Source organism: Arachis hypogaea, chromosome 10 (genome assembly GCF_003086295.3).
Source record: "Arachis hypogaea cultivar Tifrunner chromosome 10, arahy.Tifrunner.gnm2.J5K5, whole genome shotgun sequence".
Classification (NCBI taxonomy): Eukaryota; Viridiplantae; Streptophyta; class Magnoliopsida; order Fabales; family Fabaceae; genus Arachis; species Arachis hypogaea.
Window position 1 is genome coordinate 33,093,881 of NC_092045.1, and position 26,190 is coordinate 33,120,070.

The following is a 26,190-nucleotide window of genomic DNA, read 5'->3' on the forward strand; positions in this document are numbered from 1 at the left end:
TCAAATCTCTCTGCCATTGGGTGCGTCCTCAAGAAGAAACACATCAACCTCGTTGTTGCTTTTCATCTTCTCTCTATGGTATAGCTTTAGACGATGACCATTCACTTTGAAGATGTTGGGGCTTGAAGGGTGCCTTAGGTGGTAGACTCCATATAGTTCGGCCTTCTCCACTCTATAGGGGCCTTCCCACCTTGATCTTAGCTTTCCGAGCATCAACCTTAACCTAGAGTTATAAAGGAGAACTAGTTCTCTGGCTCTAAACTCTCTCCTTTTTATGTTTTGATCATGCACCTCTTTCATCTTCTCCTTGTAGAGCCTTGAATTCTCATAGGCTTCCAATCGAAGGTTCTCAAGCTCCACCAATTGTAGCTTCCTTTCAACTCCAACCCCAAATCCTATGTTGCACTCTTTTATGGCCCAATATGCCTTATGCTCTATCTCTACCGGGAGATGGCATGCCTTCCCATAGATCAACCAGAATGGGCTCAAACCAATTGGCATTTTGTACGCCGTCCGCTTGGCCCAAAGCGCATCGCCGAGCTTAGAACTCCAATATTTCCTATGAGGTTTTACAACCTTTTCCAGGATGCGCTTGATTTCCCGATTGGATACCTCAGCTTGGCCATTTGTTTGGGGTGGTACGCCATGGCCACTTCATGCATGATGCCATACTTCTTCATTAGCACTGCCATTCTTTTGTTGCAAAAATGCAAGCCTTGATTACTCACGATTGCTCGTGGTGATCCAAAGCGACATATAATGTTATTCCTTACAAAAGAAAGCACTATATTAGCATCATCGGTTCTTGTGGGAATTGCCTCCACCCACTTGGAAACATAATCAACGGCTAGAAGAATATACATGAAACCATTAGGATTTGGAAAATGCCCCATAAAGTCAATACCCTAAACATAAAAAATCTCACAAAATAGCATGGTTTGTTGGGGTATTTCATCATTCTTGGAGATATTTCCAAATCTAAGGCATGGTAGACAAGATTCACAAAAGAGACAAGCATCTTTGAAAAGTGTAAGCCACCAAAAGCCACAATCCAAGACCTTTCGAGCTGTCCTTTGAGGCTCAAAATGGCCACCACTCTCAGAAGAGTGGCAAGCCTCCAAGATAGCTTGATGCTCGGATTGTGGTATGCACCTTCGAATTACTTGATCGGCACCACAACTCCATAAGTACGGGTCATCCCATACATAATATTTAGATTCGCTTTTAAGCTTATCCTTTTGATGTTGAGAGAAATCGGGAGGAAAGGTGCGAGCAACCATGTAATTGGCAATAGACGCATACCAACGGATAACTTTGAAGATTGCTAGCAAGCCCTCAAGAGGGAAGGTATCATTAATAGGAGTGGAATCGCCCTTTGTGTGCTCAAGGAGACTCAAGTGGTCCGCTACTAAGTTTTGCGAACCACTCCTGGTGCACGAATTTGTAATCCGCACAACTAACCAGCAAGTGCACTGGGTCGTCCAAGTAATACCTTACGTGAGTAAGGGTCGATCCCACGGAGATTATTGGTCTGAAGCAATCTATGTTTATTTTATTAATCCTAGTCAGGATGCCAATAAGATTAATTGGATTTAATGATAAGAAGTCAAAGTATTTGGAATAAGGAAATTGTTACTTTATTAATGGAGAATATGTTGGAGTTTTGGAGATGCTTTGTCCTCTGAATCTCAACTTTTCCTTGAAATCCTTTTCCCACACGCAAGGTCCCTTCCATGGCAAGCTCTATGTAGGGTGTCACCGTTGTCAATAGCTACTTCCCATCCTCTCAGTGAAAACGTTCCTATGCTCTGTCACAGCACGGCTAATCATCTGTCGGTTCTCAATCAGGTTGGAATAGAATCCATTAATTCTTTTGCGTCTGTCACTAACGCCCAGCCTTCAGGAGTTTGAAGCTCGTCACAGCCATTCAATCCCAGAATCCTACTCGGAATACCACAGACAAGGTTTAGACTTTCCGGATTCTCATGAATGCCGCCATCAATCCGGCTTATACCACGAAGATTCTGATTAAGGAATCTAAGAGATACTCATTCAATCTGACGTAGAACGGAGGTGGTTGTCAGGCACACGTTCATGGATTGAGGAAGGTGATGAGTGTCACGGATCATCACCTTCTTCATAATTAAGCGCGAATGAACATCTTAGATAAGAACAAGCGTGTTTGAATGGAAAACAAGTAATTGTATTAATTCATCGAGACGCTGCAGAGCTCCTCACCCCCAACAATGGAGTTTAGAGACTCATGCCGTCAAAAAGTATGTAATTCAGATCTGAAAATGTCATGAGGTACAAGATAAATCTCTAAAAGTTGTTTAAATAGAAAACTAGTACCCTAGGTTTACAGAATATGAGTAAACTAAGATAATTGGTGCAGAAATCTACTTCTGGGGCCCACTTGGTGTGTGCTGGGGCTGAGACTGAAGCTATCCACGTGCTAAGGCTTTTCTTGGAGTTGAACTCCAAGTTATAACGTGTTTTGGGCGTTCAACTCTGGATCATGACGTGTTTCTGGCGTTTAACTCCAGACAGCAGCATGTACTTGGCGTTCAACGCCAAGTTACGTCATCTATCTTCGCGCAAAGTATGGACTATTATATATTGCTGGAAAGCCCTGGATGTCTACTTTCCAACGCCGTTGAGAGCGCGCAAATTGGACTCCTTTAGCTCCAAAAAATCCATTCCGAGTGCAGGGAGGTCAGGATCCAACAGCATCAGCAGTCCTTTTTCAGCCTAACTCAGATTTTTGCTCAGCTCCCTCAATTTCAGCCAGAAATTTCCTAAAATTACAGAAAAACACACAAACTCATAGTAAAGTCCAGAAATATGATTTTTGCCTAAAAACTAATAATATTCTACTAAAAACTAATTAAAACATGCTAAAATCTACATGAAATTACCCCAAAAAGTGTATAAAATATCCGCTCATCACAACACCAAACTTAAACTGTTGCTTGTCCTCAAGCAACTAGATAAATAAAATAGGTTTTAATAGAAATTAAGAAGTAATAATATTTTAGATTTTTAAATGAAGCTCAGATTCTTATTAGATGAGCGGGGCTTGTAGCTTTTTGTTTCTGAACAGTTTTGGCATCTCCCTTTATCCTTTGAATTTCAGAATGATTGGCATCCATAGGAACTCAGAATTTAGATAGTATTATTGATTCTCCTACTGTAGTATGTTGATTCTTGAACACAGTTATTTTATGAGTCTTGGCCGTGGCCCTAAGCACTTTGTTTTCCAGTATTACCACCAGATATATAAATGCCACAGACACATGACTAGGTGAACCTTTTCAGATTGTGACTCAGCTTTGCTAGAGTCCCCAGTCAGAGGTGTCCAGAGCTCTTGAGCACACTCTTTTTGCCTTGGATCACGACTTTAACCACTCAGTCTCAAGTTTGTAACTTGGACCTGCATGCCACAAGCACATGGTTAGGGACAGCTTGGTTTACCCGCTTAGGCCTGGAACTATTTCCTTAGACCCTCCTATCCACTGATGCTCAAAGCCTTGGATCCTTTTCACCCTTGCCTTTTGGTTTTAAGGGCTGTTTGGCTTTTATTCCTTTTGATTCAAAAATTTTTTTTTTTGACTGCTTTCTCTTGCTTCAAGAATCAATGCTCATGATTTTTCAGATCATCAATAATATTTTTCGTGTTCCTCATTCTTTTAGGAGCCAATATTCATCAAATTCAAAGTACAAGTTATGCACTATTTAAGCATTCATTCAGAGAACAAAAAGTATTGCCACCACACATAGTTAATTATAATTTTTATTATTAAGAACTCGAAAAATAGAGATTACTTCTTTATTCTAAAAAAAATCTACTACTTTATTCATGCCTGATGATGATGAGAAAAATAAATTATAGCTTAATTGGAAATAAAATCAAAATAGATATACTAATTACTACTACTACTACCACTATATATTTCCTAAGGTAAATTTCCATAATAACACTATCACAGAGTTAAAGCAAAAAAATTGGAACTCAACAACCTGTTGTTTTGAGGAGTAGATGTTCCTCTAATCTGTGGGGTGTTTTTCAAGGATTAATTTTTGGCGCTTCAGCTCCCTTAGATCACGCCCTTGCTCTTCCTGTTCCTTAAGCAGTTTGCAAAGCATGCTACTTTGATTGCTCTGTTCTTCCCTTATTTGGTCCATAGCTTCTTGCAATTTGGAAATAGAAGCCTCAAGATGTTCCCAATATTCGAATTGAGGCAGTTCTGGGAGGGCTTCCTGTGCTCTCCTCTTGGCTGAATCATCTTGTTGCTGTTGTCTGACCATTGATATTCCAGTGATTGGCCTCTCAACAGGGATATACTCTGTTATTCCCATCTTCACTCCAGCATCTTTGCAAAGCATAGAAATTAAGCTTGGATAGGCCAATCTGGCGTCCTTGGAATTCCTGTTTTCTATTTTGTATAGCTCACATGAGATTAGTTGATGAACTTCTACTTCTTTTCCCAACATGATGCAGTGAATCATTACTGCTCTTTTAACAGTAACTTCAGAACGGTTGCTGGTGGGCAATATGGAACGCCCTATGAAATCTAGCCAACCTCTGGCTACTGGTTTTAGATCTTCTCTTTTGAGTTGATTTGGGATGCCAGTCGTGCTGGTGGTCCACCTGGCTTCAGGGATGCATATATCCTCTAGAATCTTGTCCAGACCCTTATTTACCCTCATCATTCTCCTATTAAAGGAGTTTGGGTCATCTTTCAGTTGAGGAAGCTTAAATATCTCCCTGGTCTTGTCAGGATGGGTATGAACAATCTTCCCTCTGACTAAGGTCCGATGGTCATAGAGAGCAGCTCCAATTATTCTTTGCCGGTCTGTCTGCCATAGATTAGCATAGAACTCCTGAACCATGTTCCTTCCCACTTTTGTTTCAGGATTGGCCAGAATTTCCCAGTTCCTGTTTCGAATTTGCTCTTGGATCTCCGGATATTCATCTTCTTTCAGATCAAATTTGACTTCCAGGATCACTGATCTGTGACTCATTATTTTGTAGTAATGGTCTGAATGTTCTTTAGTTAAGAACTTCCCTTGATTCCAAAGTGGCTTTGGAGTGTTCTCTTTCTTGCCTCTTGGAGTGGGTTGTTTTCCCTTAGGAGCCATGATCTTAATGAGTATTTTTTTGTGATCACGGATAAACACACCAAACTTAGAGTTTTGCTTGTCCTTAAGCAAAAGAGAAGAAAGAAGAGGGATAGGAGGAGAGCAAGTGTGGCATGGTGATGATGAGAGGGGGCGCCGAATTCAAAATATAGGGAAGGGAGGGGGTGGAAAAATTTCAAAAATAAGAAAAAGATAAGAGAGAAGATATGATTTGTAAAAGATAGATATGATAAAAAAAAAGATATAGTTTAAAAAGAGAAAGATCTGAATAATAATTAAAAGATAGATCTGATTTTTTTAATTTTGAAAAAAATAATTGAGTTTTGAAAACAAACTTAAAAGAGTTGAATTGGATTGGAAAACAATTTGTCTTTATGGATTAAGATATATTTGAAATTTTTGAAACGTGGATTTTAGAAATCAGGATTTTTAGAAAACTAATTTGATATGAGGGATGACAATTTGAAATATGTTTATGCAAGAAATCATGAATTTGAAACATAAAAATTTAGAAAAATTATGAAGAAAAACGAATTTTTACCTCCTCCCATTAACCTGGCGTTAAACGCCCAAACGATGCATGTTTTGGGCGTTTAACGCCCAAATGCTGCTTCTCCTGGGCGTTCAACGCCCATCTGATGCTTCTTTCTGGCGTTGAACGCCAGGAAGTCCTTAGTCACTGGGCGTTTTTCTGAACGCCCAGGATGCTAACAATCTGGCGTTAAACGCCCAGAAGGTGCTTCTTTCTGGCGTTTAACGCCCAGAAGATGCTCCTTTCTGGCGTTTAACGCCCAGATGGCCACCTTTACTGGAGTTGAACGCCCAGTGGGTGCTTCTTTTGGGCGTTCAACACCCAAAATGTTTCTTACTGGCGTTTTTTCGCCAGTGAACATCCAAATTCCCCTGTAACTCTGTGAATTTGATTAATTGCTTTTTTTACCTTGGAGATATGTGACCTATACCTGTAAAAATCAACAGAAACAAATAAAATTAAATTTTGTGATTGGCTGGGTTGCCTCCCAGCAAGCGCTTCTTTAATGTCATTAGCTGGACTATTACTGAGCCTTAATTAAGTCTCAGTTTTGAGCATTCTTGCTCAAAATTACCTTCAAGATAATGCTTAACTCTTTGTCCATTAACAATGAACTTTTTGTTAGAGTCAGTATCCTGAAGCTCTATGTATCCATATGGTGATACACTTGTAATTACATATGGACCTCTCCACCGGGATTTTAATTTCCCGGGGAATAATTTGAGCCTAGAATTAAATAGCAGAACCTTCTGCCCCGGCTCAAAGACTCTGGATGACAATTTCTTATCATGCCATCTTTTTGCTTTCTCCTTGTAAATTTTTGCATTCTCGAAAGCATTGAGTCTAAATTCCTCTAGCTCATTTAACTGGAGCAATCGTTTTTCTCCAGCTAACTTGGCATCAAGGTTTAGGAATCTGGTTGCCCAGTAGGCCTTGTGTTCCAGTTCCACTGGCAAGTGACATGCCTTTCCATACACAAGCTGGTATGGAGAGGTCCCTATAGGGGTCTTGAATGTTGTTCTGTATGCCCACAGAGCATCATCCAAGCTTCTTGCCCAATCCCTTCTACGGTTAATTACAGTCCGTTCCAGGATTCTTTTGAGTTCTCTATTTGAGACTTCAGCTTGCCCATTAGTTTGTGGGTGATATGGAGTAGCTACCCTGTGGCTAACTCCATAACGTACGAGAGCAGAGTAAAGCTGTTTATTGCAGAAATGAGTGCCCCCATCACTGATTAATACTCTAGGGATACTAAATCTGCTGAAGATGAGTTTCTGGAGGAATTTTAACACTGTTTTAGTGTCATTAGTGGGTGTTGCAATAGCCTCCACCCATTTGGATACATAATCCACTGCCACCAGAATATAAGTGTTTGAGTATGATGGTGGGAAAGGTCCCATGAAGTCAATGCCCCATACATCAAACAACTCAATCTCCAAGATCCCTTGTTGAGGCATGGCATAACTGTGAGGTAGATTGCCAGATCTTTGGCAACTGTCACAATTAAGCACAAACGCTCGGGAATCTTTATAGAGAGTAGGCCAGTAGAAGCCACTTTGGAGGACTCTTGTGGCTGTTCGCTCACTTTCAAAATGTCCTCCATACTGGGATCCATGGCAATGCCAAAGGATCTTTTGCGCTTCTTCCTTAGGCACACATCTACGGATTACTCCGTCTGCACATCTCTTAAAGAGATATGGCTCATCCCAAAGATAATACTTTGCATCTGTGATCAGCTTCTTTGATTGCTGTCTACTGTACTCTTTGGGTATGAATCTCACTGCCTTGTAGTTTGTAATGTCTGCAAACCACGGCACTTCCTGGATGGCAAACAGTTGCTCATCCGGAAAGGTTTCAGAGATCTCAGTGAGAGGGAGGGACGCCCCTTCCACTGGTTCTATTCGGGACAGGTGATCTGCTACTTGATTCTCTGTCCCTTTTCTGTCTCTTATTTCTATATCAAACTCTTGCAGAAGCAACACCCATCTTATAAGTCTGGGTTTTGAATCCTGCTTTGTGAGAAGATATTTAAGAGCAGCATGATCAGTGTACACAATCACTTTTGATCCTACTAAATAGGATCTAAATTTGTCAATGGCGTAAACTACTGCAAGTAGCTCTTTTTCTGTGGTTGTGTAATTCTTCTGTGCGTCATTTAGAACACGGCTGGCATAGTAAATGACGTGCAGAAGCTTGTCATGCCTTTGTCCCAACACTGCACCAATGGCATGGTCACTGGCATCACACATCAATTCAAATGGTAATGTCCAGTCTGGTGCAGAGATGATTGGTGCTGTAACCAATTTAGCTTTCAGAGTCTCAAATGCCTGCAGACACTCTTTATCAAAGATAAATGGCGTGTCAGCAGCTAGCAGGTTGCTCAGAGGTTTGGCGATTTTTGAAAAATCCTTAATAAACCTCCTATAGAATCCTGCATGTCCCAGAAAGCTTCTGATTGCCTTAACATTGGCAGGTGGTGGTAATTTTTCAATTACTTCTACCTTAGCATGGTCCACCTCTATCCCCTTGTTCAAAATTTTGTGCCCAAGGACAATTCCTTCAGTCACCATAAAGTGACATTTTTCCCAGTTTAAAACCAGGTTAGTCTCTTGGCATCGTTTCAGAACAAGTGCTAAATGGTTAAGACAGGAGCTGAATGAGTCTCCAAATACTGAAAAGTCATCCATGAAGACTTCCAGGAATTTTTCCACCATATCAGAGAAAATTGAGAGCATGCACCTCTGAAAGGTTGCAGGTGCATTGCACAGGCCAAATGGCATCCTTCTGCATGCAAATACTCCAGATGGACATGTGAATGCCGTTTTCTCTTGATCCTGGGGATCTACTGCAATTTGATTATAACCTGAATATCCATCCAGGAAGCAGTAGTATTCATGACCTGCTAGTCTTTCTAGCATTTGGTCTATGAATGGTAAAGGAAAATGATCCTTTCTGGTGGCTGTATTACGCCTTCTATAATCAATACACATACGCCACCCTGTAACTGTTCTTGTAGGAACCAGTTCATTTTTTTCATTATGAACCACTGTCATGCCTCCCTTCTTAGGGACGACTTGGACAGGGCTCACCCAGGGGCTGTCAGAAATAGGATAAATAATCCCAGCCTCTAGTAATTTAGTGACCTCCTTCTGCACAACTTCCTTCATGGCTGGGTTCAGCCGCCTTTGTGGTTGAACCACTGGCTTGGCGTCACCTTCCAATAGGATCTTGTGCATGCATCTGGCTGGGCTAATGCCCTTGAGATCACTGATGGACCACCCAAGAGCTGTCTTGTGTGTCCTTAGCACTTGAATTAGTGCTTCCTCTTCCTGTGGCTTTAAGGTAGAGCTTATGATTACAGGAAAGGTATCACCTTCTCCCAAGAATGCATATTTTAGGGATGGTGGTAATGGTTTGAGCTCGGGTTTAGGAGGTTTCTCCTCTTCCTGAGGGATTTTCAGAGGTTCTACTATTCTCTCTGATTCCTCTAGGTCAGGCTGAATATCTTTAAAGATGTCCTCTAGCTCTGATTCGAGACTCTCAGCCATATTGACCTCTCTTACCAGAGAGTCAATAATATCAATACTCATGCAGTCATTTGGGGTGTCTGGATGTTGCATGGCTTTGACAACATTCAACTTGAACTCCTCCTCATTGACTCTCAAGGTTACTTCCCCTTTTTGGACGTCAATGAGGGTTCGTCCAGTTGCTAGGAAAGGTCTTCCTAGAATGAGAGTTGCACTCTTGTGCTCCTCTATTTCCAGCACCACAAAGTCAGTAGGAAAGGCAAATGGCCCAACCTTGACAATCATGTCTTCAATCACGCCTGATGGGTATTTAATGGAGCCATCAGCAAGTTGAAGACATATCCTGGTTGGTTTGATTTCTTCAGTTAAACCAAGCTTTCTGATAGTAGATGCAGGTATTAGGTTGATACTTGCCCTAAGATCACATAAAGCTTGCTTGGTGCAAGTGCCCTCTAATGTGCATGGTATCATAAAGCTCCCAGGATCTTTAAGCTTCTCAGGTAAGCTTTTCAGAATGACTGCACTGCATTCTTCAGTGAGGTAAACTTTTTCAGTTTCCCTCCAATCCTTCTTATGACTTAAGATCTCTTTCATGAACTTAGCATAAGATGGTATTTGCTCAAGTGCTTCTGCAAACGGAATCTTTATTTCAAGAGTCCTGAGATAGTCTGCAAAGCGGGAAAATTGCTTATCCTGTTCCGCTTGGTGGAGTTTTTGAGGATAAGGCATTTTGGCTTTGTATTCCTCAACCTTAGTTGCTGCAGGTTTATTACCTACAGAAGTGGGTTGGGAAGCCTTTTTAGAAGGGTTGTCATCAGCACTTGTATGTGACTGATCCCCCACTGGCATTTGAATGCCAGGGGTGGAAGCTGGGGTGGCGTTAGACGCCACCTCCTTGTTTGTTACCGGCGTTTGAACGCCAGAACCATGTTCCTTTTGGGCGTTCAACGCCGGATTCATGCTTGTTTCTGGCGTTGAACGCCAGGAATGAGCATGGTCTGGGCGTTCAGCGCCAGCATTATTCCTCTCTGGGCTCTGATTGTCCTCAGAGGGATTTTGAGTAGACATCTGTTCATTTCTTGGCTTCCTGCTGCTTTGAAGTGAGGTATTTAATGTTTTCCCACTTCTTAATTGAACTGCTTGGCATTCTTCTGCTATTTGTTTTGACAGTTGCTTTTCTGTCTGCTTTAATTGCACTTCCATATTCCTGTTAGCCATTCTTGTTTCCTGTAATATTTCCTTGAATTCGGCTAGCTGCTGAGTTAGAAAGTCTAATTGCTGATTGAATTCATTGGCCTGATCTATAGGACTGAGTTCATCAGTTACTGTTTTAGCTTCTTCTTTCATGGAAGATTCAATGCTTAGGTACAGATGTTGATTTCTGGCAACTGTATCAATAAGCCCTTGAGCTTCTTCAATTGTTTTTCTCATATGTATAGATCCACCAGCTGAGTGGTCTAGAGAAATCTGAGCTTTTTCTGTAAGCCCATAGTAGAAGATGTCTAGTTGCACCCACTCTGAAAACATTTCAGAGGGGCATTTTCTTAGCATCTCTCTGTATCTCTCCCAAGCATCATAAAGGGATTCATTATCTCCTTGTTTGAAGCCTTGGATGCTTAGCCTTAGCTGTGTCATCCGTTTTGGAGGGAAATAGTGATTCAGGAATTTTTCTGACAGCTGTTTCCATGTTTTTATGTTGTTCTTAGGCTGGTTATTTAACCACCTCTTAGCTTGATCTTTTACAGCAAATGGAAACAGTAATAATCTGTAGACATCCTGATCCACTTCTTTATCATGTACTGTGTCAGCAATTTGTAAAAATTGTGCCAGAAACTCTGTAGGTTCTTCATGTGGAAGACCAGAATACTGGCAGTTTTGCTGCACCATGATAATGAGTTGAGAATTCAACTCAAAGCTACTAACTCCAATGGAGGGTATACAGATACTACTCCCATATGAAGCAGTAGTGGGGTTAGCATATGACCCCAGAGTCCTCCTGGACTGATCATTCCCACTTAATTCCATGATGGAATAAAAGATATGATATGTATGTTGATATTATTTATTTTATAAAAATCAATTTTTATAAAATAAAATAAAAACGAAATAAATAAAGGAAATTGGAAATATTTTGAAATTAAAATTTGAATTTTTATATAAAATTTTCAAAAAATGTAGTTCAAAATTAGTTAGAAAGTATATATTTTTTTTTGAATTTTGAATTTTATGATGAAAGAGAAAAATATGCAAAAGACACAAGATTTAAAATTTTTAGATCCAATGTTCCTTATTTTCGAAAATTTTGGAGGGAAAACACCAAGGAACACCAAACTTAAAAATTTTAAGATCAAAGCACAAGAAAGACTCAAGAACACTAAGAACAAAAGGAAGAACACCAAACTTAAAATTTTTAGAAAACTAAGACAAATTTTCGAAAATTAAAGAAAACTTAACAAGAAAACACCAAACTTAGAGTTTGGCACAAGATTCAATCAAAGAAAAAAATTATTATTATTTTTTTTTTTGGAAAAAGATTCCAAAGGGGATACCCAATTATCAAGAACAACTACTAAAGCTCCAGGCAATTGGGCAGCAACTTCAGTGTTGATTTTAAAGGTGTATTATTTTTATGGATAAAATAAATTTTTGAAAGTTAATGTTTTGAAAAAGCTCAAGAAAAACAAGAAAAGACACAGAACAAGAAAAATTAAAGATCAAACAAGGAAAATAAACAAGAACAACTTGAAGATCAAGGAAGAACAAAGACACTAATACGAAAATTTTAGAGAAAAAATATAAAAGATGCAATTGACACCAAACTTAGAACAAGACACTAGAGTCACGAAAAATTAACAATTAATAAAGAAAAATAATTTTTTGAAAAGAAATTTTGAAAAGAAACTATCCTATCAGGATTTGATGACTCTATGACAATAAAAATAAATTATTCCTAATCTAAGAAATAAAATATGCCTTCAATTGTTCAAACTCAACAATCCCCGGCAACGGCGCCAAAAACTTGGTGCACGAATTTGTAATCCGCACAACTAACCAGCAAGTGCACTGGGTCGTCCAAGTAATACCTTACGTGAGTAAGGGTCGATCCCACGGAGATTATTGGTCTGAAGCAATCTATGTTTATTTTATTAATCCTAGTCAGGATGCCAATAAGATTAATTGGATTTAATGATAAGAAGTCAAAGTATTTGGAATAAGGAAATTGTTACTTTATTAATGGAGAATATGTTGGAGTTTTGGAGATGCTTTGTCCTCTGAATCTCAACTTTTCCTTGAAATCCTTTTCCCACACGCAAGGTCCCTTCCATGGCAAGCTCTATGTAGGGTGTCACCGTTGTCAATGGTTACTTCCCATCCTCTCAGTGAAAACGTTCCTATGCTCTGTCACAGCACGACTAATCATCTGTCGGTTCTCAATCAGGTTGGAATAGAATCCATTGATTCTTTTGCGTCTGTCACTAACGCCCAGCCTTCAGGAGTTTGAAGCTCGTTACAGCCATTCAATCCCAGAATCCTACTCGGAATACCACAGACAAGGTTTAGACTTTCCGGATTCTCATGAATGCCGCCATCAATCCGGCTTATACCACGAAGATTCTGATTAAGGAATCTAAGAGATACTCATTCAATCTGATGTAGAATGAAGGTGGTTGTCAGGCACACGTTCATGGATTGAGGAAGGTGATGAGTGTCACGGATCATCACCTTCTTCATAATTAAGCGCGAATGAACATCTTAGATAAGAACAAGCATGTTTGAATGGAAAACAAAAGTAATTGTATTAATTCATCGAGACGCTGCAGAGCTCCTCACCCCCAACAATGGAGTTTAGAGACTCATGCCGTCAAAAAGTATGTAATTCAGATCTGAAAATGTCATGAGGTACAAGATAAATCTCTAAAAGTTGTTTAAATAGAAAACGAGTACCCTAGGTTTACAGAATATGAGTAAACTAAGATAATTGGTGCAGAAATCCACTTCTGGGGCCCACTTGGTGTGTGCTGGGGCTGAGACTGAAGCTATCCACGTGCTAAGGCTTTTCTTGGAGTTGAACTCCAAGTTATAACGTGTTTTGGGCGTTCAACTCTGGATCATGACGTGTTTCTGGCGTTTAACTCCAGACAGCAGCATGTACTTGGCGTTCAACGCCAAGTTACGTCGTCTATCTTCGCGAAAAGTATGGACTATTATATATTGCTGGAAAGCCCTGGATGTCTACTTTCCAACGCCGTTGAGAGCGCGCCAATTGGACTTCTGTAGCTCCAAAAAATTCATTCCGAGTGCAGGGAGGTCAGGATCCAACAACATCAACAGTCCTTTTTCAGCCTAACTCAGATTTTTGCTCAGCTCCCTCAATTTCAGCCAGAAATTTCCTGAAATTACAGAAAAACACACAAACTCATAGTAAAGTCCAGAAATATGATTTTTGCCTAAAAACTAATAATATTCTACTAAAAACTAATTAAAACATGTTAAAATCTACATGAAATTACCCCAAAAAGTGTATAAAATATCCGCTCATCAACTCCTATCTTTGATTTTAAGGTCAAATTCTTGCAATAGCAACACCCATCTTATCAACCTTGGTTTGGATTCTTTTTTGACAAACAAATATTTTAATGCTGCATGATCTGAGTACACCACCACCTTAGAACCAAGTAAATAAGCCCGAAATTTGTCTAAGGCAAAGACAATAGCTAACAATTCTTTCTCGGTGGTAGTGTAATTGGATTGCGCTCCATCTAAAGTTTTTGAGGCATAGGCAATGACATAAAGAATTTTACCCTCGCATTGTCATAGCGCCGCTCCCACCGCATAGTTTGAGGCGTCAGACATGATTTCGAAAGGTCTAGTCCAATCCGATCCTCTCACTATGGGAGCTTAGGTCAAAGCAATTTTGAGCTTGTTAAAGGCCTCCATGCACTCTTCACTCAGTTCGAATTCCACATCCATTTGCAACAATCGAGAGAGAGGTAATGCCACCTTACTAAAGTCCCTAATGAATTGCCGGTAAAAACATGTATGTCCAAGAAATGCACGGACTTCCCTCACAGAAGAGGGGTAAGGCAAACTAGAAATAACATTGACTTTCGCCAGATCAACAGAGATCCCATCATTAGAGACAATGTGCCCTAAAACAATACCCTGTCTAACCATGAAATGGCATTTCTCAAAATTTAACACACGGTTTGATTTAGTGCACCTCTCTAATACTTTTGCAAGATTGTCTAAACAAAGGTCAAAGGAGTTCCTGTAGACACTAAAATTATCCATGAACACCTCCATGCATTGCTCCAAAAGATCGGCAAATATACTCATCATACACTTTTGGAACGTTTCCGGTGCGTTGCACAAACAAAATGGCATTCTCTTATACGCATACATTCCGAAGGGGCATGTGAAGGTTGTTTTTTCTTGGTCTTAAGGAGCAATGTGAATTTGGAAATAACTAGAATATCCATCTAAGAAACAATAATGAGATTTACCACAAAGGCGATCAAGCATTTGATCGATGAAGGGTAACGGAAAGTGATCCTTCCTAGTGGCCAAGTTTAGGCGCCGATAGTCAATACATACCCTCCATAAGTTTTGAACTCTTGTGGCTATAAGCTCCCCTTGTTCATTCTTGATTGTAGTAACACTGGATTTCTTTGGAACAACTTGGGCGGGGCTTACCCATTCACTATCTGAAATCGGATAGATAATGTCCGCTTCTAATAACCGAGTGACCTCCTTCTTTACAACCTCTAAAATGGTAGGATTTAGACGACTTTGAGGTTGTCTAATGGGTTTGGCTCTTTCTTCTAAGAAAATTCAGTGTTCACAAAATTGGGGACTAATGCCAACCAAGTGCGCCAAGCTCCACCCAATGGCCTTCTTGTTCCTCTTCAAGACATTAAGCAATTTCTCTTCTTGGTGGGAGGTATGCTCCCTTGCAATTATCACCGGGAACTTTTGGTTCTTCTCAAGAAAGGCATATTTTAGGTAGGTTGGGAGTGGCTTCAAATCATTTGTTCATGACCTGGCACTTTGTCTTCTGGTATCATTGGAGGTGATAAGGCATCTTCTTCACATACATGGGAACTCCCTGGTGCACGAAATTGTGATCATCAATGGCACCATCAACATGGTACGCTCAATTGCAATCTCAACTCTTTATCTCAACTTCACACAACTAACCAGCAAGTGCACTGGGTCGTCCAAGTAATAAACCTTACGCGAGTAAGGGTCGATCCCACGGAGATTGTTGGTATGAAGCAAGCTATGGTCATCTTGTAAATCTCAGTCAGGCAGATTCAAATGGTTATGGAGGATTGATAATTAAAAGATGAATAAAACATAAAATAAAGATAGAGATACTTATGTAATTCATTGGTGAGAATTTCAGATAAGCGTATGGAGATGCTTTGTCCCTTCCGTCTCTCTGCTTTACTACTGTCTTCATCCAATCCTTCTTACTCCTTTCCATGGCAAGCTATATGTTGGGCATCACCGTTGTCAATGCCTACAATCCCGTCCTCTCAGTAAAAATGTTCAACGCGCTCTGTCACAGCACGGCTATTCATCTGTCGGTTCTCGATTATGTCGGAATAGAATCCAGTGATTCTTTTGCGCCTATCACTAACGCCCCACAATCGCGAGTTTGAAACTCGTCACAGTCATTCAATCCCTGAATCCTACTCAGAATACCACAGACAAGGTTTAGACCTTCTGGATTCTCAAGAATGGCCGCCAATGGATTCTAGCTTATACCACGAAGATTCTGATTAAGGAATCCAAGAGATATCCACTCAATCTAAGGTAGAATGGAGGTGGTTGTCAGGCACACGTTCATAGGTGAGAATGATGATGAGTGTCACGGGTCATCACATTCATCAAGTTGAGGAACAAGTGATATCTTAGAACAAGAATAAGCTGAATTGAATAGAAGAACAATAGTAATTGCATTAATACTCGAGGTACAGCAGAGCTCCACACCTTAATCTATGGTGTGTAGAAACTCTACCGTTGAAAATACATAAGAACAAGGTCTAGGTATGGCCGAATGGCCAGCCTCCCAAAGAGGGTTCAATCATAAAAACATGATCAAAAGATGATCCGAAGATTGAAAGATTCCCTCAAATACAATAGCAAAAGGTCCTATTTATAGAGAACTAGTAGCCTAGGGTTTACAGAAATGAGTAAATGATGTAAAAATCCACTTCCGGGCCCACTTGGTGTGTGCTTGGGCTGAGCATTGAAGCTTCCATGTGTAGAGACTTTTCTTGGAGTTAAACGCCAGCTTTTGAGCCAGTTTGGGCGTTTAACTCCCACTTTTGTGCTAGTTCTGGCGTTTAACGCCGGGAATTCTGAAGCTGATTTGGAACGCCTGTTTGGGCCATCAAATCTTGAGCAAAGCATGGACTATTACATATTGCTGGAAAGCCCTGGATATCTACTTTCCAACGCAATTAAGAGCGCAGTAATTGGGCTTCTGTAGCTCCAGAAAATCCACTTCAAGTACAGGGAGGTCAGAATCCAACAACATCTGCAGCCCTTTTCAGCCTCTGAATCAGATTTTTGCTCAGGTCCCTCAATTTTAGCCAGAAAATACCTGAAATCACAGAAAAATACACAAAATCATAGTAAAGTCCAGAAAAGTGAATTTTAAATAAAAACTAATAAAAATATAATAAAAACTAACTAAAACATACTAAAAGCATACTAAAAACAATGCCAAAAAGCGTATAAATTATCCGCTCATCACAACACCAAACTTAAATTGTTGCTTGTCCCCAAGCAACTGAAAATCAAATAGGATAAAAAGAAGAGAATATACAATGAATTCCAAAAACATCTATGAAGATCAGTATTAATTAGATGAGCGGGGCTTTTAGCTTTTTGCCTCTGAATAGTTTTGGCATCTCACTTTATCCTTTGAAGTTCAGAATGATTGGCTTCTATAGGAACTCAGAATCCGGATAGTGTTATTGATTCTCCTAGTTAAGTATGATGATTCTTGAACACAGCTACTTTATGAGTCTTGGCCGTGGCCCAAAGCACTCTGTTTTCCAGTATCACCACCGGATACATCCATGCCACAGACACATAACTGGGTGAACCTTTTCAGATTGTGACTCAGCTTTGCTAGAGTCCCCAATTAGAGGTGTCCAGGGTTCTTAAGCACACTCTTTTTGTTTTGGATCACGACTTTAACCGCTCAGTCTCAAGTTTTCACTTGACACCTTCAAGCCACAAGCACATGGTTAGGGACAGCTTGGTTCAGCCGCTTAGGCCAGGATGTTATTCCTGTAGGCCCTCCTATCCACTGATGCTCAAAGCCTTGGATCCTTTTTATTATCCTTGCCTTTTGGTTTAAAGGGTTATTGGCTTTTTCTGCTTGCTCTTTTTTTTTTTGAATTCACTGCTTTTTCTTGCTTCAAGAATCATTTTTATGATTTTTTCAGATCCTCAGTAACATGTCTCCTTTTTCATCATTCTTTCAAGAGCCAACAATTTTAACATTCATGAACAACAAATTCAAAAGACATATGCACTGTTCAAGCATACATTCAGAAATCAAAAGTATTGCCACCACATCAAAATAATTAATCTGTTATAAAATTCGAAATTCATGCAATTCTTCTCTTTTTCAATTAAGAACATTTTTCATTTAAGAAAGGTGATGGATTCATAGGACATTCATAACTTTAAGGCATAGACACCAAGACACTAATGATCATAAGACATAAACATAAATAAAACATAAAGCATAATTTTCGAAAAACAGAAAAATAAAGAATAAGGAGATTAAAGAACGGGTCCACCTTAGTGATGGCGGCTTGTTCTTCCTCTTGAAGATCTTATGGAGTGCTTGAGCTCCTCAATGTCTCTTCCTTGCCTTTGTTGCTCCTCTCTCATGATTATTTGATCTTCTCTAATTTCATGGAGGAGGATGGAATGTTCTTGGTGCTCCACCCTTAGTTGTCCTATGTTGGAACTCAATTCTCCTAGGGAGGTGTTGATTTGCTCCCAATAGTTTTGTGGAGGAAAGTGCATCCCTTGAGGCATCTCAGGGATTTCATGATGAGGAATTTCCTCATGTCCATGAGTGGGATCTCTTGTTTTCTCCATCCTCTTCTCAGTGATGGGCTTGTCCTCATCAATGAGGATGTCTCCCTCTATGTTAATTCCAACTGAATTACAGAGGTGACAAATGAGATGAGGGAAGGCTAACCTTGCCAAGGTAGAGGACTTGTCCGCCACCTTATAAAGTTCTTGGGATATAACCTCATGAACTTCTACTTCCTCTCCAATCATGATGCTATGAATCATGATAGCCCGGTCTATAGTAGCTTCGGACCGGTTACTAGTGGGAATGATTGAGCGTTGGATAAACTCCAACCATCCCCTAGCCACGGGCTTGAGGTCATGCCTTCTCAGTTGAACCAGCTTCCCTTTTTAATCTCTCTTCTATTGAGCGCCCTCTTCACAAATGTCTATGAGGACTTGGTCCAACCTTTGATCAAAGTTGACCCTTCTAGTGTAGGGTGTTCATCTCCTTCCGGACTAAAATCTAAGCATTTCCCCCGAACCATTGTAAGCCAATTCTTTGGGTCCAGGTTCACACTTTGATCATGGTTCTTGGTGATCCATGCATTGGCATAGAACTCTTGAACCATTAAGATTCTGACTTGTTGAATGGGGTTGGTAAGAACTTCCCAACTTCTTCTTTGGATCTCATGTCGGATCTCCGGATATTCACTCTTTTTGAGTTTGAAAAGGACCTCGGGGATCACCTTCTTCATGGCCACAACTTCATAGAAGTGGTCTTGATGCACCCTTGAGATAAATCTCTCCATCTCTCATGACTCGGAGGTGGAAGCTTTTGCCTTCCCTTTCCTCTTTCTAGAGGTGTCTCCGGCCTTAGGTGCCATAAATGGTTATGGAAAAACAAAAAGCAATGCTTTTACCACACCAAACTTAAAAGGTTTGCTCATTCTCGAGTAAAAGAGAAAAGAAAAGAGTAGAAGAAGAGGAAATAGAGGAGATGGAGGGGGCTTTTGTGGTTCAGCTTAGGGGGAGAAGTAGTGTTTAGGCTGTGTGAAAATGAAGGAGTGAAGTAGGGTTTATATAGGGGTGGAAAGAGGGGTAGGGTTCGGCTATTATGGGTGGGTTTGGGAGGGAAAGTGGTTTAAATTTGGATGGTGGGGTAGGTGGGGTTTTATGAAGGATGAATGTGAGTGGTGAAGAGAATGGTGGGATTTGATAGGTGAGGAGTTTTTTTGGGAAAGAGTTATTGAGGTGATTGGTGAATAGGTGAAGAAGAGAGAGAGTGGTGGGGTAGGTGGGGATCTTGTGGGGTCCACAAATCCTGAGGTGTCAAGGATAGCTCATCCCTGCACCAAGTAGCGTGTAAAATGCCCTTTCTGCCAATCCTGGCGTTAAACGCCGGGCTGCTGCCCTTTTCTGGCGTTAAACGCCAATCTGGTTCCCCTTTCTGGCATTAAACGCCAGTCTGGTGCCCCTTTCTGGCGTTAAACGCCCAGAATAGTGCCAGACTGGGCGTTAAACGCCCATTTGCTGCCCTTACTGGCGTTTAAACGCCAGCAAGGTTTTCTTCCAGGGTGTGCTATTTTTCTTTCTGTTTTTCATTCTGTTTTTGCTTTTTCAATTATTTTTGTGACTTCACATGATCATCAACCTATAGAAAACATAAAATAACAATGGAAAATAGATAAATATAACATTGGGTTGCCTCCTAACAAGCGCTTCTTTAATGTCAGTAGCTTGATAGTAGGCCCTCATGGAGCCTCACAGATGTTCAGAGTAATGTTGGAACCTCCCAACACCAAACTTAGAGTTTGAATGTGGGGGTTCAACACCAAACTTAGAATTTGGTTGTGGCCTCCCAACACCAAACTTAGAGTTTGACTGTGGGAGCTCTGTTTGACTCTGTTTTGAGAGAAGCTCTTCATGCTTCCTCTCCATGGTTACAGAGGGATATCCTTGAGCCTTAAACACAAAGGATTCTTCATTCACTTGAATGATCAATTCTCCTCTGTCAACATCAATCACAACCTTTGCTGTGGCTAGGAAGGGTCTGCCAAGGATGATGGATCCATCCATGCATTTCCCAGTCTCTAGGACTATGAAATCAGCAGGGATGTAATGGTCTTCAACCTTTACCAGAACATCCTCTACAAGTCCATAAGCTTGTTTTCTTGAATTGTCTGCCATCTCTAGTGAGATTCTTGCAGCTTGTACCTCAAAGATCCCTAGCTTCTCCATTACAGAGAGAGGCATAAGGTTTATGCTTGACCCTAGGTCACACAGAGCCTTCTGGAAGGTCATGGTGCCTAATGTACAAGGTATTGAGAACTTCCCAGGGTCCTGTCTCTTTTGAGGTAATCTCTGCCTAGTCAAGTCATCCAGGTCTTTGGTGAGCAAAGGGGGTTCGTCCTCCCATGTCTCATTACCAAATAACTTGTCATTTAGCTTCATGATTGCTCCAAGGTACTTAGCAACTTGCTCTTCAGTGACATCTTCATCCTCTTCAGAGGAAAAATACTCATCAGAGCTCATGAATGGCAGAAGTAAATCCAATGAAATCTCTATGGTCTCAATGTGAGCCTCAGATTTCCATGGTTCCTCATTAGGGAACTCATTGGAGGCCAGTGGACGTCCATTGAGGTCTTCCTCAGTAGCGATCACTGCCTCTTCCTCCTCTCCAATTTCGGCCATGTTGATGGCCTTACACTCTCCTTTTGGATTCTCTTCTGTATTGCTTGGAAGAGTACTAGGAGGGAGTTCAGTAACTTTCTTACTCAGCTGACCCACTTGTGCCTCCAAGTTTCTAATGGAGAACCTTGTTTCAGTCATGAAACTTTGAATGGTTTTGATTAGATCAGAGACCATGGTTGCTAAGTCAGAGTGGCTCTGCTTAAAATTCTCTGTCTGTTGCTGAGAAGATGATGGAAAAGGCTTGCCATTGCTAAATCTGTTTCTTCCACCATTATTATTGTTGAAACCTTGTTGAGGTCTTTGTTGATCCTTCCATGATAGATTTGGATGATTTCTCCATGAAGGATTATAGGTGTTTCCATAGGGTTTTCCCATGTAATTCACCTCTTCCATTGATGGGTTCTCAGGATCATAAGCTTCTTCTTCAGATGAAGCGTCCTTAGTACTGCCTGGTGCAGCTTGCATTCTAGACAGACTTTGAGAAATCATATTGACTTGCTGAGTCAATATTTTGTTCTGAGCCAATATCGCATTTAGAGTATCAATCTCAAGAACTCCTTTCTTCTGATTCGTCCCATTGTTCACAGGATTCCTTTCAGAAGTGTACATGAATTGGTTATTTGCAACCATTTCAATGAGTTCTTGAGCTTCTGCAGGCATCTTCTTCAGATGAAGAGATCTTCTAGCAGAGCTGTCTAATGACATCTTGGATAATTCAGACAGACCATCATAGAAGATACCTATGATGCTCCATTCAGAAAGCATGTCAAAAGGACACCTGATCAATTGTTTGTATCTTTCCCAAGCTTCATAGAGGGATTCACCTTCCTTCTGTCTGAAGGTTTGGACTTCCACTATAAGCTTACTCAATTTTTGAAGTGGAAAGACCTTTGCCAAGAAGGCATTGACTAGCTTTTCCCAAGAGTTCAGGCTTTCTTTAGGTTGTAAGTCAAACCATATCCTAGCTCTGTCTCTTACAGCAAAAGGAAATAGCATAAGTCTGTAGACCTCAGGGTCAACCCCATTGGTCTTGACAGTGTCACAGATTTGCAAGAATTCAGCTAAAAACTGATGAGAATCTTCCAATAGAAGTCCATGGAACTTGCAATTCTGTTGCATTAGAGAAACTAATTGAGGCTTAAGCTCAAAGTTGTTTGCTCCAATGGCAAGGATAAAGATTCTTCTCCCATAGAAGTTGGGAGTAGGTGCAGTAAAATCACCCAGCACCTTCCTTGCATTGATGGCATTGTTGTTGTTTTCGGCTGCCATGCTTCTTCTTGTTTGAAGATTTCTGTTAGGTCATCTACAGAGAGTAGTGCTTTAGCTTCTCTTATCTTTCGCTTCAAGGTCCTTTCAGGTTTAGGGTCAGCCTCAACAAGAATGCTTTTGTCTTTTCTCCTACTCATATGAAAGAGAAGAGAACAAGAAAATATGGAATCCTCTATGTCAAAGTATAGAGATTCCTTAAGATGTCAGAGGAAAAGAAGAATAGAAGGAGGAGGTAGAAGAAGAAGAATTCAAACTTATCAAGAGAGATAGAGTTCGAATTATTGATAGTGAAGGAGTGTTAGTCCTTAAATAGAAGGATGTGAGAAGAGGGGAAGAATTTTCGAAAATAAATTAAAAGATTTTGAAGAAATTTTTGAAAAATTAAAGAATAATTTTCGAAAATTAAAGTTAGGAAAGAAATAAAGTGATTTTTGAAAAAGATTTTGAAACTAGAAATTAAAAAGATTGAAAATTATTTGGAAAAAGATGTGATTAAGAAGATATGATTGAAGAGTTATGGTTTTAAAAAGATATGATTGAAAAGATATGATTGAGAAACAATTTAAAAAAGATTTGATTTTTAAAATTAATGACTTGGCTAACAAGAAATTTAAAGGATATGATTCAAACATTAAACCTTTCTTAACAGAAAAGGCAACATACTTGAAATGTTGAATCAAATCATTAATTGTAGGCAAGTATTTTTGAGGATGGAAAGAAATTGATTTTGAAAATATATGATTGAAAAGATATGGTTTGAAAAAGATTTGATTTTTAAAAATTATGAAAACTTGAAAAAAAAATTGAATTAAAAATAAAATTTTCCCTCTTGTATCATCCTGGCGTTAAACGCCCAGAATGGTATCCATTCTGGCGTTTAACGCCCAAAATGCTACCCTTTTGGGCGTTAAACGCCTAGCCAGGTACCCTGGCTAGCGTTTAAACGCCAGTTTTCCTTCTTCACTGGGCGTTTTGAACGCCCATCTTTTTCTGTGTAATTCCTCTGTTGCATGTTTTGAATCTTCAATTCTCTGTATTATTGACTTGAAAAGACACAAATTAAAAAAAAATTTGAATTTTTAATGATGAGGAATAATCAAAATGAAGCTAAGATCAAATAAACAATGCATGCAAGACACCAAACTTAGAAGTTTGTATACTATTGACACTAACAAATTGAGAATGCATATGAGAAATAACAAAACACTCAAGACAAGAGAATTTAAAGATCAGAGCAAGGAAATCATCAAGAACAACTTGAAGATCAATGAAGAACATAATGCATGTAATTTTCGAAAATTAGAAGAATAAAGACATGCAATTGACACGAAATTTAAAATTAGACACTAGACTCAAACAATAAACATAAAAATATATTTGATTTTAAGATTTTATAAATTTTTTTGTTCTTTTTCGAAAATTGAGTGGAAAAGAAAAACAAGGGTTCAAAATTCTTAATGAGAATTCCAGGAATCATTGCAATGCTAGTCTAAGACTTCGGTCCAGGAATTAGACATGGCTTCACAGCCAGCCAAGCTTTCAGTGAAAGCTCCGGTCCAAAACACTAGACATGGCCAATGGCCAGCCAAGCTTTAGCAGATCATTGCTCACAACAGCAAAATTGATTGAAATCAACAAGCTCTTGTGATGATAAGTTGAAACCTCGGTCCAAAAGATTAGACATGGCTTCACAGCCAGCCATACTTCAACAAATCATCATGAAACTCTAGAATCCATTCTTAAAAACTCTGAAGAACAAAATAGAAATATTTTTTTGTATTTTTGAAAAATTTTCGAAAAGTAAAAAGCTTAAACATAAAATAAAATTACCTAATCTAAGCAACAAGATGAACCGTCAGTTGTCCAAACTCAAACAATCCTCGGCAACGGCGCCAAAAACTTGGTGCACGAAATTGTGATCATCAATGGCGCCATCAACATGGTACGCTCAATTGCAATCTCAACTCTTTAGCACAACTTCACACAACTAACCAGCAAGTGCACTGGGTCGTCCAAGTAATAAACCTTATGCGAGTAAGGGTCGATCCCACGGAGATGTTGGTATGAAGCAAGCTATGGTCATCTTGTAAATCTCAGTCAGGCGGATTCAAATGGTTATGGAGGATTGATAATTAAAAGATGAATAAAACATAAAATAAAGATAGAGATACTTATGTAATTCATTGGTGAGAATTTCAGATAAGCGTATGGAGATGCTTTGTCCCTTCCGTCTCTCTGCTTTCCTACTGTCTTCATCTAATCCTTCTTACTCCTTTCCATGGCAAGCTATATGTTGGGCATCACCGTTGTCAATGGCTACAATCCCGTCCTCTCAGTGAAAATGTTCAACGCGCTCTGTCACAGCACGGCTATTCATCTGTCGGTTCTCGATCATGTCGGAATAGAATCCAGTGATTCTTTTGCGCCTATCACTAACGCCCCACAATCGCGAGTTTGAAACTCGTCACAGTCATTCAATCCCTGAATCCTACTCAGAATACCACAGACAAGGTTTAGACCTTCCGGATTCTCAAGAATGGCTGCCAATGGATTCTAGCTTATACCACGAAGATTTTGATTAAGGAATCCAAGAGATATCTTAGAACGGAGGTGGTTGTCAGGCACACATTCATAGGTGAGAATGATGATGAGTGTCACAGGTCATCACATTCATCAAGTTGAGGAACAAGTGATATCTTAGAACAAGAATAAGCTGAATTGAATAGAAGAACAATAGTAATTGCATTAATACTCGAGGTACAGCAGAGCTCCACACCTTTATTTATGGTGTGTAGAAACTCTACCGTTGAAAATACATAAGAACAAGGTCTAGGCATGGCCAAATGGCCAGCCTCCCAAAGAGGGTTCAATCATAAAAACATGATCAAAAGATGATCCGAAGATTGAAAGATTCCCTCAAATACAATTGCAAAAGGTCCTATTTATAGAGAACTAGTAGCCTAGGGTTTACAGAAATGAGTAAATGACGTAAAAATCTACTTTCGGGCCCACTTGGTGTGTGCTTGGGCTGAGCATTGAAGCTTCCATGTGTAGAGACTTTTCTTGGAGTTAAACGCCAGCTTTTGTGCCAGTTTGGGCGTTTAACTCCCACTTTTGTGCCAGTTCCGGCGTTTAACGCCGGGAATTTTGAAGCTGACTTGGAACGCCTGTTTGAGCCATCAAATCTCGGGCAAAGTATGAACTATTATATATTTCTGGAAAGCCCTGGAAATCCACTTTCCAACGCAATTGAGAGCGCGCCAATTGGGTATTTGTAGCTCCAGAAAATCCACTTCGAGTGCAGGGAGGTCAGAATCCAACAGCATCTGCAGCCCTTTTCAGCCTCTGAATCAGATTTTTGCTCAGGTCCCTCAATTTCAGCCAGAAAATACCTGAAATCACAGAAAAACACACAAACTCATAGTAAAGTCCAGAAAAGTGAATTTTAAATAAAAACTAATAAAAATATAATAAAAACTAACTAAAACATACTAAAAGCATACTAAAAACAATGCCAAAAAGCGTATAAATTATCCGCTCATCACTCCCCATACTTGGGTCTTGATTCATACTCTTTCCATCAAAGCCATCTTGATGGACTTTGGCTACAACATTATCAATCAAATCACACCGGAAGATAGAGTAATCCTCCGGTGGGTGTTTCATGGCTTCATCAAGATTAAAGCTCACTTCTCTTTTATCGATCTCAAACGAGTAGGTGCCTGAAAATGCATCTAATTTGAACCTGGAGGTCTTCAAGAATGGCCTCCCAAGCAAAATAGATGATGTCCTACTGGAGTCACTAGGGGGCATCTTGAGAATATGGAAATCAATTGGGAAAACCAACCCCTTTATACTCACTAGAACATCCTCCGCTATACCAACCACGGAAATTATGCTTTTGTCTGCTAAAATAAACCGAGCGGCCGACCGCTTCAACAGTGGAAGCTTTAAAACCTCATAGATGGACAAGGGCAT

At 39.9% G+C, this 26,190-nt stretch overlaps 1 protein-coding gene across 1 annotated transcript; it reads right to left on the reverse strand.

Annotated features, from left to right (window-relative positions):
* LOC112717498 (uncharacterized) lies at positions 1-26,190 on the reverse strand. Its single transcript, XM_025769510.1, has 4 exons — positions 25,767-26,190; positions 613-847; positions 292-559; positions 1-201 (listed from the first exon to the last, which is right to left on the reverse strand). The coding sequence occupies exons 1-4, from the start codon at positions 26,188-26,190 to the stop codon at positions 1-3; spliced, it is 1,128 nt and encodes a 375-aa protein (XP_025625295.1).

What these genes read in the sequence shown, in the direction of transcription:
- LOC112717498 (XM_025769510.1), bottom strand. Translation starts at nt 26,190, where the DNA reads ATGCCCTTGTCCATCTATGAGGTTTTAAAGCTTCCACTGTTGAAGCGG. An exon ending in GAGTATGAATCAAGACCCAA is followed by an intron (nt 848 to 25,766) that starts GTATGGGGAGTG and finishes ATATTCTTCTAG; the next exon opens with CCGTTGATTATGTTTCCAAG. An exon ending in ACAAGGAGAAGATGAAAGAG is followed by an intron (nt 202 to 291) that starts GTGCATGATCAA and finishes ATGCTCGGAAAG; the next exon opens with CTAAGATCAAGGTGGGAAGG.